Raw genomic sequence first — 11,444 nt, forward strand, 5'->3', positions numbered from 1 at the left:
GTAAGATCAGGCTCCGCCTCCTCACGGGGGCCCCCCAAGGTCACCGCGTCTTCCCTCGCCCAGCTCCTTGGGGGCAGTGTCCACGTCCCCCATAGTAGCCGGGCCGGGCGCTCTAGGCTGCACCGGACTCTCCAAAAGCCTTATCATCTCGCTGTTTGCCAGTTCCCCGAAGGCTACTCTAGCCTGCAACCGGGCTGGGCGTCAGGGCTCTAGTCCAGAAGGTGGCGTCTCTATGGTTGCTTTTTTTTTTTTTAATGTCCTGAATCTTCTCTGGGAGGGCTCACTGGTGGGATCCAATTCCTTCCCATAGCTACTCTGTGGTTCCTTTTAAGTGCAACGGGGAAAATCACTGAAGTTCCTGCAAGACTCGCACCCTATCAGCTCCTGCCTCTTTCAGTGTCTGTGCCGAGGAGGAGCATGACGGAAGTATGAAGCGGCCCGTCCCTCTCGCCTCTCTTCTCTATGGTTTCTTCCTTCGATGACGGGAAAAGGGGTCCCGGCGCCTGCGCAGAACGTTGTTGGGAGCTGGTCGCGGGGAGGGGGGAGGGAGCGCGAGCTGCCGCCGCCGCCGCCGCCGCCGCCGCCGCCGCCACAGCCGGAGCTAACCGCGGGGACCGAGATGCAGGTGGGACCGGAACCGGAACCCCCCTTCTTCAAGTACCTTTTCCCTTTCCGCGACCTGGCCTAGGCACCTGAGAGGAGCCCGGGGTGAAGAACGCGGGGGGTGGGGGGGCCAGGCAGTAGGTGCGCTCGGCCCCGGAGGGGGTGCAGCAGACAGGGCTGGTCCTCAGGAGGCTGCGGCCCCGGGGAGTGGGCGGGCGGGGAGTGTCTGGGGAGCAGCATCGAGTCGGAGTGGATTGACCCCCAGACGCGGAGGGTCCGAGCCAGGAGCCTTCGAAGCCTGCACCCTCCACTAACCTGCTCTTCGGGAAATAGCAGAACTGAGCCAGGAGGCAGGTGCACGGGATAATGAGTCCTGCATGTCAGAAGAGAAACTGAGTCACCAGCTCAGGAGCCACAGGGTCAGCGGGCCTGAAGGGGGCTGGATCGGCCCGTGGTGCAGAAGGGTGGGTGGGCCTGTGTGAGCTGAGGTGGCCTCTGGCTGAGATGGGTGGCTCTGCTGCGGTGTCTGCACCCTTTGGCTCGTTTCCCCTGTGCTCCACGACTCCTGCGTCTCGTGGCCTCTTTTCTTGGTTGGAGTTGTCCGGTGGATGGGGCCGAATGTGGAGGCCCTGGGCTGAGGATGAAGGAGAGAGGTGACTGGCTTGTAGCCGGTGCATGTGTCTGAGGTCTCTGAGGGTTTAGGGAGACTTTCCTGGGCTGTCTTCACTAATCCGTCCAGGCACTGTCATCTTCCAGCATCATAGGAGGGAGGCGCGCTAACAAAGAGCCCTGGGTTGTAACTTCCGTGCCCAGTTCCACCACTTTCCAGTTACGAGAGATCTTGGTCAACCTTTTACTTTCTCTGAATTCCCTTTGAAAAGGTTGGAACCATAATACTCTTCTCCACAACAAAGATAAAGATGATGTCCAAACCAGACTCGCTGCTGTCCCATCCATTCTGACTCATAGCCACCCTGTAGGACAGGGAGAATTGCTTTGTAGGCCTCCCAAGGCTGTAACTACATCTTTATCCGTAGGCCAGCTGGTGGGTTTGAACTGCTGACCTCCTGGTTAACAGTTGATCTCTGAACTACTGTACTTCCAGGGCTCCTAAGAAGATGATGGAATTAAGGGGTTGTGTGCTTTCATTGTGTCAAGCACTAACATAATCCATTGAATTATATGAACAGTTCTAAGAGGTAGCGATCATTAGTTCTCTTTCACACATCAGGAAACAGGCGCAGAGATGATCATACAGCTAATAGGTGACAGAGCTAGGATTTGATCCCAAAGCTGACTCCAGGCCGTAACTGCCAGGTTAACTCGTCTCTAGGACAGACTCCCCAGTAAGAGGCAGGGGAGGTGAAAAGCCCTAGGATCTCAGCTCTCTGTTATACGACCAACAGAAACTTACCCCAGACCAACAACCTATGTTCTCTTCCCCGGGGTGTTAAGTGCCATCAAGTTGGTTCCCACTCAGAGTGACCTCCAGGTAGTGTTTTTGAGGCTATAAATCTTTACGGGAGCAGAAAGCCTTATCTTTCTACTGAGGAGCGACTGCTGGGCTCAAACCACCAACCCTGCAGTTAGCAGTCCAGTGCTTATCCTATAGAGCCACAGACTACATTAAAGGACCACCAAAAAGTAGACTAGGGCCATTCCAATCCTCTTTACATAGTGCTTGGGCTCTGGGTCCTGAGATCAGCTTTCAAGACAGTTGTTACTTCAGTCCTTTGCCCATCTCCCTACTGAGTAAACTTCCTCAGAGTCTAAGCTCTCTGGCCCCTTGAGCTGGAACAATCAGGGGTTATGGGGAAGGTGGGGCCAGCCAGTCCCTGGAGACAAGGACTTTGTTGTTGTTAAGTGATGTCAAGTCAGTTCCCACTCATAACGACCCCGTGTAGGGTTTCCAAGGAGCAGCTGGTGGGTTTGAACCACTGACCTTGTGGTTAGCAGTCTGAAGTGTCTCCTGCAGCGCCACCCGAGACAAGGACTATGCCATGGAATTCTGGAGACTTTCCTAAGTTTCACTTTCCTCATCTATTATGTTGTTTTGTGCCATCAAGTCAATTCTGATTCATAGTGACTCTATAGGACAAGAGTACATTTTGTGGTAACCTTAGGGCTTCTTGAAGTCCTAGTGTTACTCTATAGGATAAGCACTGAACTGCTGCTAGCCATAAGGTCGGTGGTTCAAATCCATCAGCCCCTCCTCAGAAATCCTATACAGAGTCACTAGGAGTTGGAACTGACTCGACAACACTTCATAACAGCAACAACACAGGGTTTTCCAGGCTGTAGTCTTCACAGGGACAGATCGCCAGGTCTTCTCTCCCAAAGAGCTGCTGGTGGATTTGAACCACTGGTCTTTTGATAGCAACCAAGCGCTTAACCATTGTGCCACGTGGGCTCCTTTGTCATCTGCTGTAAGCGTTATTACCACTCCTCTGAGGGAATGTGCCCTGAAGGCTCCACTCTGGAGAAGGGAGCTACATTTTGAAGGAAGATGCTCCAAGCGCTCCTTTGCGCCTGGCTCCTGGAACCAACAATGCCAGGGAAAGTGGATTGGGAAGGCTGCTGATGTCCTGGGGCTGGTGGAGTGTATGGAACTGGGAAAGGGAAAGGAGGCAGCCTAGTCTTCTTCCCCATTGCTCTCTGAGGAGTCCAGTCCCGAATAAGGAGTCTCTGGCTCGGGGTGGGGCTTGGTCCCCAGTGCTGCCCCAGCAGTGACTCTGTATGTGCCTTTCTCTTCCTTCTGCAGCTGCTGCCGCTCACCCTGGGTCTTCCAACCACTTTCCTCTTTGCTGCCCCTCCCCATAGGCACCCCCTCTCTACCTCCTGGGGACCATCATGAATGGTGCCCCTTCCCAGGAGGACGGGGCTTCCCCCTCCCCTCCCCCGATGCCTCCCCCACCTCCCCCTAGTTGGCGGGAGTTCTGTGAGTCCCATGCGCGGGCAGCAGCCCTGGATTTTGCCCGCCGTTTCCGCCTCTACCTGGCTTCCCACCCCCAATATGCAGGGCCTGGGGCTGAGGCTGCCTTCTCCCGTCGATTTGCTGAGCTCTTCCTGCAGCACTTTGAAGCTGAGGTGGCCCGGGCCTCTGGCTCCTTCTCACCACCCAGCCTGGCTCCCCTGAGTCCTGGTGTGGAGATCCCACCACATGACCTGTCCCTTGAGAGCTGCAGGGTGAGCGGGCCCCTAGCTGTGCTGGGCTCTTCTCGATCATCTGAGGACCTGGCTGGCCCCATCCCCTCCTCCGTCTCTTCTGCGACCTCTTCGAAGCCGAAGCTAAAGAAACGCTTCTCCCTCCGCTCAGTGGGCCGGTCCGTCCGAGGTTCAGTTCGTGGCATCCTGCAGTGGCGGGGAACTGTTGACCCTCCCTCCTCGGCTGGGCCTCTGGAGACCTCATCTGGTCCCCCAGTCTTAGGGGGAAACAGCAACTCCAACTCCTCTGGTGGGGCTGGGACCACTGGGAGGGGACTGGTTGGGGATGGAACATCCCCTGGGGAAAGATGGACTCATCGTTTTGAGAGGCTGAGACTAAGTCGGGGAGGGGGGACATTGAAGGATGGGGCAGGGATGGTACAGAGGGAAGAGCTGCTGAGTTTCATGGGGGCTGAAGAAGCAGCCCCTGACCCAGCTGGAATGGGCCGGGGAGGAGGGGCAGTGGGGCCTACCTCAGGGGGAGGAGGGCAGCCTCAGTGGCAGAAGTGTCGCTTACTGCTGCGAAGTGAAGGAGAAGGAGGAGGAGGAAGTCGCCTGGAGTTCTTTGTACCACCCAAGGTGAGGCCCAGAGCAGGGTGGGGATTGGAAGCCAGTGATGGAGCAGGTCGTGTGGTAACTCAGCCCTGCAGATGAGCTGTAGTTTACCAGCCGCACAGTTAGCTGTGCTTTTTGGTTTTGAAGCTAGCTCCTGGCTCTGACTTAGTAGCTGTGGAGAGCACTGTCTGACTCGTGGGTTGTAGAAGGAAAGCTAAAGCTTGGGTGGAGGGGAGCGGGAGAGAAGGGTCTCTGCAGATCCCGAATCTGGATCTTGTTCTAACCTAGGCATCCCGGCCTCGACTCAGCATTCCTTGCTCCACGATCACGGATGTCCGGACAGCCACAGCCCTGGAGATGCCTGACCGGGAGAACACGTTCGTGATTAAGGTAGGAATTCTGGGCGCCCAGCCCCTGGAGTGTTTATGTTGGGGAGAAAGCTCTCATTTGGACAAGGAACACAGGTGGGAGGAGATGCAGCTCTGTTAATGTCCTGAGGTCACATCCCTGGGGATGCAGCTTTTTGAGGAGAGGGAGACAAGGAAAATATTCTTCTTATTAGGGTGGGTTAGGGCCTCCTTCCTGCCCCCTGCCCTCTGCCCCCTGCCCTGGCTGAGGTCCTCATCTTGTCCCTTAGGTGGAAGGCCCCTCAGAATACATCTTGGAGACAACTGATGCTCTACACGTGAAGGCCTGGGTGTCTGACATCCAAGAGTGCCTGAGCCCAGGGTGAGGGACTGGCGGTGGGGTGGGGGACAGCCTGTACCTGATTCCTAGTAACTTTCCTCCCAGCACTATTCTCCCTGTCTCTGCAGACCCTGCCCTGCCTCCAGTCCCCGCCCCATGACCCTCCCTCTGGTCCCTGGAAGCTCATTCCTTACAAGGGAGAACACAGACAGCCTGGAGCTGCCCTGCCTGAATCATTCAGAGAGCCTTCCCAGCCAGGACCTACCGCTGGGCCCCAGTGAGAGCAATGATCGTCTGTCACAGGGTAAGGGCAGCGATCCTCAGAACTGGCCCCACAAAAGCCCCTGCTGTCAGACCTGGACCCAAACTCTAAACTCTGCTGGACACTCCATTCCTATTCCCCCATCCCCACGAATGCTTGTCTGCTTCGGTAGCTAGACATGCGAAGCCACAGTTTACCTTTTAGAACCGTCACCATCACTACCCCATTGGGCCCCCATCCTTTCATCTTTTCCATGAAAGTGTCTCCTGAAGCCCCCACTCTTGGCTGGAGATATTGATTCTTTTCTCTATACTTCCAGACTCTGATGTTTATAGAGATGTTTATATTGCCTTTAATCTACAATTCTGTGTGTATGTTGTTGATGCCTAGTTTTTTCTTGACTCTACTATTTGGCCAGACCAAGCACCTACCACCTGCCCCAATAGAAACACACACACAAACACACAGATACACACAGGCCTGGGCTCCCTGACTTGCACCATTGACTTTCCTGACTCCACTTCCACAGCTCCGCCTGCCCCTCTGTTTCGGGTTCCAGCTTCACAGTGCCTGGTAGCATTCACTGAATGAACAGATCTAGAGTGGACTGTACAAATCACCAAGTCCAACCCCTTCACTTCTCAAGCCGTTGTTGAGACCTAGGGAGGTAAAATGGTTATGCTGAGGCCACGTGAGCATCACTGACAAAGACGACGAGCTATGCCTCCAGTCTCTTGATTTCCTGCTGTTTTCAGTCCACCCATGCCTCCTGAGCACTCACTAGGAGTGCACATTCATGTAGGCTCCGGCCTGCTGCTCAGCAGACATTCAGGAAGGCCCTGGGCAGGGTGGGGGAAGCTGGCAGTGCCAAAGATGTGCCCCTGGCCCTCTGTGGCACACAGACAGACATTCTCTGCCAAAAGCAGATCCCACAGCACAGTGCCTGTGCTGGTGTGTGTGAGCGGCACAGGTAAGAAGTGTCTCCTCGGGATCTTGAGATGAAGAGAGTAGGGCAGGTGAACTAGAAGAAGTGAGAGAACAGAGTGTAGCTGGAGCAGAGCCAGATGTGACATTTGGGGAGATTGAGTTGGATATCTGGGTTAAAGTGGAGGATGTTTGAACTGAGGTAAAGATAAAGTGGGCCAGGTTTAGGGGGTACTGATAGAGAATCTTAGATGTGTCTTTGAATTGGTGACTTTGTCCTGTAAGCCAAATGTCAAAACACAAGAGATCCCTGCCCCTGCCTTGGCAGCAGTAACTGTAGTCTGGGTCATTGCTTTGGAAAATAGAGGGGCCCATCTGGACTCTAGGACCTCGGTGCAGTAACGACAGCCCTTGTTGAGGCACAGGCCTTCGTGAGGAGCCATTGACATCATCAGCTTGCTCCCAGCATTCACTGGAGAAACTGCCTCAGAAAAGTGTGCTCAGCTGAACCAGTCCTGTGGGAGTTCTTGAGTTGTCAATTTTGCCCTCCATTTTTTTTCCAGGGGCATATGGGGGCCTCTCAGACCGCCCCTCGGCATCCATCTCCCCCAGTTCTGCCTCCATTGCTGCGTCCCATTTTGATTCAATGGAACTTCTTCCCCCTGAGCTGCCCCCCCGCATTCCCATTGAAGAGGGACCCCCACCAGGGACAGTTCATCCCCTCTCAGCCCCTTACCCTCCCCTGGACACTCCGGAAACAGCCCCAGGTACCAGAAGTGTGAGTGTGTGTCTGCACCAGGCCTGGCTGCTTGCTCTCTTGAATGGCTCTTGGGTCTGGGATTCCTGAGGGACCAGGCCCAGGGCGGAGGAGTGACACATGGGAGGAGGCTCGAGGTTTTTATTCTCCCATGATGGGGAAGACGTCCCTGACAGCCCCGTTTCCCTCCCTCTCCTTCCTGAAGGGCCATTCCTGTTCCAGGGGGAGTCAGAGGGAGGTGACGGGGAGCAGCCCCTCTCAGGATATCCTTGGTTCCATGGGATGCTCTCCCGACTCAAAGCTGCCCAGTTAGTACTGGCAGGAGGCACTGGCTCCCACGGCGTGTTCCTGGTACGTCAGAGTGAGACAAGGCGCGGCGAATATGTCCTTACTTTCAACTTCCAGGGCAAGGCCAAGGTGAGAGATGACTGATAGGAGCAGAGAACCTGGGGTTTGGGGGGTGGGTCGGGGGGAGACACACTGCTGTTTAGGGAGGATGGCGTTTCTAAGTGGCCAGACTCCAGCTCCCACTTCATCTTCCCTCAGCACCTGCGTTTGTCACTGAATGAGGAAGGTCAGTGCCGGGTCCAGCACCTGTGGTTCCAGTCCATTTTCGATATGCTCGAGCATTTCCAGGTGCACCCCATCCCTCTGGAGTCTGGAGGCTCCAGTGACGTTGTCCTTGTCAGCTATGTCGTATCCTCCCAGCGGCAGCAGGGTGAGCAGAGCAGGTCTGCAGGGGAGGAGGTGCCCGTGCACCCAAGAAGTGAGGTGTGTGTGCCAGAAAGACGGGGTGGGGGCTGTGAGGAGGAGAGGCTTTGCTAGGGGAGAGCAGGGGAGAGGAGTTACCTGCTAGGCTGTAGGAAGGCAGAGGCTTCTTGCTGGAGCCTGTGGGAGTTGAGAGCTGGGCTGGCGCATCCCATTCCATTGGATTTCTCGTGCCATCATCTGACTGTCTCCTAGACCCATCCTCCCCAGCCTTGTCTTTGCCTTCTGTCACATCCCTGCCTTGGGCCTGCCCTTTTTGGGGATTGCTCAGTCTGACCCCTACCCTCCTCCCTTGATGTCTGATGTCCCTGTATGATCTCTCCCTTTTCCCCCACCCCAACGTCCCATCTGCCCCTCGTTGCCCCACCCCTCCCCCAGGCCGGGAGCAGGCCGGGAGCCATGCAGGGGTGTGCGAGGGAGATCGATGCCACCCCGATGCCTCCTCCACCCTCATGCCCTTCGGAGCGAGTGACTGTGTGTAAGTGTGGTCCTCTTCTCACTGCCGCCCATGATCCATCTTCCATGGAGGGGGGTTGCTCAGGAGATGGGATGTGGGGAGATAGTACATGGCTCTTGGGGGGAACGAGTGAAGGGGAGGCCATGCCAAGAGCTTGCCTCCCTCCACAATCAGTCTGTCTTCTTCCCATTCCTGTCCAGAATCGAACACCTCCCATGACCCACCCCAGCCCTCCGAACCCCCTTCGTGGACAGATTCCCCACATCTTGGGGCAGAAGAGACGTCGGGGGCGCCAGAAGTGGCGGCAGCAACAGCCACAGCAGCCAAAGAGAGGCAAGAGAAAGAGAAAGCGGGCAGTGGAGGGGTCCCGGAAGAGCTGGGCCCCATGGTGGAGCTGGTCCCCGTGGTGGAATTGGAAGAGGCCATAAGGCCAGTCGTGGAGGCCCAGGGAAGCGCTGGATCTGGTGGGGACTTGGGGATGCCTCTGACGGTGCAGCTGCAGCAGTTACCACTAGGGGGCGACGGAGAAGGGGGCCATCCCAGAGCCATTAATAACCAGTATTCCTTTGTGTGAGACACCCCACCCCACCTTATGTCCACTCTTGGTTCCTCAGCCCTTGGTGTTTATGTTTGGGGCTGGAGAGGTACACAGAGAAAGAGGTAGGAATCCCCTCCCTATATGCTTCCCGACCCTTGTTGGCCAAGGGTGTGTATGTTGGTACAAGAAGCGGCTCAAGAGCCCTGTTAACTCCCAGTTCAAACACTACAGGTGCCCCTTCCCCTAGGTAGGGGATTTGGGCTCTATTACCTCCCTGAGGGGCTCAGCGGTCAGTCCCACCTCCTTGGGGCCATTTTTCCCATTGACCACTGCCTACTGGCGCAAAGGGTTAAGTGCTCAGTGTCTAGCCAAAAGGTTGGCAGTTTGAACCCACCCAGAGGCACCTCAGAAGTAAGGCGTGGTGACCTGCTTCCCAAAGGTCACAGCCCTGCAAACTCTGTCTAGTGCAGTTCTACTCTGCACAGGTGGGGTCTTCATGAGTCAGAACCAACTGGACAGAAACTCACAACAACAACAGCCCAAGGAAGGGTGAAAGGGAAGAGCTGTCAGTCATATTGAGAGTGTTGTTGTTGTTTTAAACAAAATGAAGCGTAAATCAATAAAGGGTTTATCTCAGTTCTAGCGTGATGGCTATGGCCAGTGTTTGTGGTGGGAAAGTGGGCAGGCTTGGGATCCCTATAGCTGAGAGAATCGGACACTGTCCAGCCCTTTGCTTCAGGCTCTGGCCCCTGTGGGCTGTGCAGTTGGCTGAAATGCTGTGTGAAGCTCAATGGTGCTCCCTGGGGTCTCTAGCCACCAAGTGCCCTTCATGGGACAGAACCAACAGCAGTGTCCATAATGTCCAGTGGCCCTTTCCACTCCCAATATCTGAGTGAAGACTTCCTAGCCTTCTGAGAACACAAGAGGGAACGGTGGCTATGCCGGGGGTTATTTAATGAGGTAGCCCAAGAGTCCGGTTGTAGAGGGGCCCAGGGCAGACTTGACTGCCCTCCCATCTTGAAGCCAGGTGGGTGATGAAGAGCACTGGCCTCGAGTCTGGGCTATGTCTCTCACTTGATGTGAGGCTTGGGCGCACCGTAGTCACCCTGCACCTCCAGATCCTCGTCTGTAAAATTCAAGTTTTCATCTGTGTTAAAGCCACCCATGTGATTTGTTTGGCTAGGATAGTGTTTTATTTGAATTTCTCATAAAAGCTTAGATTACTGGCTTCTCTTGAAAACCAGAAGATTCAACCACATCTCCACCAGCCTACTTTGTGCCTGCTGCCTGCCTGTCCTATGCAACAGCTCTTCCATGCCTCCTGCTCCCTCCCCACCCCCCCCCACCCCCTATTACACAGTCTTAACTGCACTCTGATTGTGTCCCAAAGAGGGCGTCCCTGAGCTTCCGAGCTCTGCGGGTGGTAGGTGCCAACACAATGGGTCTAGGGTCTGAATCCCACTTCACTTGTTTGGCCCTCTCTCCTCTTTTCCTCTATCCCGCTCTGCCTATTACCATTCTGACCTCTCAGGCAGAGACTCCTATGCTCCTCAGTCTCTGCCCCCACCTCCAGGCCATACCCATATTCATGACCTTGCTATTCTGGGCCTTGTGTCCTGTCCTGTCCTGTAGGGAGATAGACAGGAGACAGCTGGGCTCACAGGCCACTCAGGCTGGGGATAGTGGGGGAAGGCTGTTGGCTCTTCCTGTTTCATCCAGTCCCTAGGGTTCCCCCAAACCTTGGCCTTGGGAAATTGGAGGTAGCATTGATCTTGAAAAGAGAGGGATGGTTTGGGGATATGGATACTTGTTCTCTAAGTGGGATGGTGGTGGCACCCCCCACTAAGCAAGACTTGATTCTTTCCTAATCTAGAAACTGGTACTCCCAGCCCCTCCCCACTCCAACCCTGCCAGCCTTCAGGGACTCGCCTTCCCAGGACACCCCAAAGGCTTGCATGTCTTGATGAAAGAGACCCAAAGGAGTATTTCCCTTTAAACCTTTCATTTGTTGTTTCGTGTCACCCTTCAGTTGTTTCTGACTTATAATGACCCTGCTTAGGGATTCCAAGGAGCAGCTGGTGGATTTGAACTGCCATTCTTGCAGTTCAAACCCACCTGTGGTCCGGTGCTTGTCCTACAATGCCACACCAGGACTCTTATTTACAGATGGTTAAATCAAGCTCAGAGCTGGGCAGAATATGGCCTAGAGTCCGGAAGTAGGACCTCTCCCATCAGCCCTCAGATAAGAGATTGGTTAGGTGTGGAGACCCCCAGTAGGGAGGAGCCCCAGAAAAACATCATTCCTCAACTTTCCTCCATCCCATTTCACATGCCAGCCTCCCTGATGGTGATCCTCTGCAGCTCTTGGCTGGTGGCTTCACTTCCTCCTCTGGAAGATGGAGGCAGGTAGAAATAGCCTTAAAGGGCCTGGTTGGCAAGAATGCCTTGTAAAGTCTGCCTCCTTTCCTCTGCCTCATGCTCTGGCCTCTTTGAAGCTGCCCATCTCTGCTGTCTTCTCCCCCTTCTCCATGTTTGGGCATTCCTGCTCCTTTTAGACAGTGGCCCCTGTCACTCATCCGGGTGGTGATGTGGAGAAGCCAGCCAGTGTAAAAGCTTGGTAGATGCTGAGCCTGACTGTCCTGAGGAAGTGGTTCTTGGGGTAGATGACCGCAGAGTCTGGTCAGCTGAG

General features: G+C 55.2%; 1 protein-coding gene across 2 annotated transcripts; it reads left to right on the forward strand.

The window, feature by feature from the left end:
* Positions 1–655: 655 nt before the first annotated feature.
* On the forward strand, positions 656–8,792 carry SH2B1 (SH2B adaptor protein 1). 2 transcript variants are annotated; one of them, XM_006877047.1, is made up of 10 exons: positions 656–953; positions 3,365–4,386; positions 4,651–4,752; positions 5,000–5,091; positions 5,178–5,353; positions 6,799–7,002; positions 7,198–7,409; positions 7,539–7,710; positions 8,139–8,238; positions 8,418–8,792. In XM_006877047.1, the coding sequence occupies exons 2-10, from the start codon at positions 3,454–3,456 to the stop codon at positions 8,434–8,436; spliced, it is 2,010 nt and encodes a 669-aa protein (XP_006877109.1). In that variant the 5' UTR covers positions 656–953; positions 3,365–3,453; the 3' UTR covers positions 8,437–8,792. The 2 variants fall into 2 exon arrangements, with proteins under 2 accessions (XP_006877109.1, XP_006877108.1); XM_006877046.1 differs by lacking the exons at positions 656–953; positions 8,139–8,238 and having other exon boundaries at positions 3,454–4,386; positions 8,418–8,791.
* Positions 8,793–11,444: the final 2,652 nt, after the last annotated feature.

The sequence above is a fragment of the Chrysochloris asiatica genome, unplaced genomic scaffold (assembly GCF_000296735.1).
Source record: "Chrysochloris asiatica unplaced genomic scaffold, ChrAsi1.0 scaffold00440, whole genome shotgun sequence".
Lineage (NCBI taxonomy): Eukaryota > Metazoa > Chordata > Mammalia > Afrosoricida > Chrysochloridae > Chrysochloris > Chrysochloris asiatica.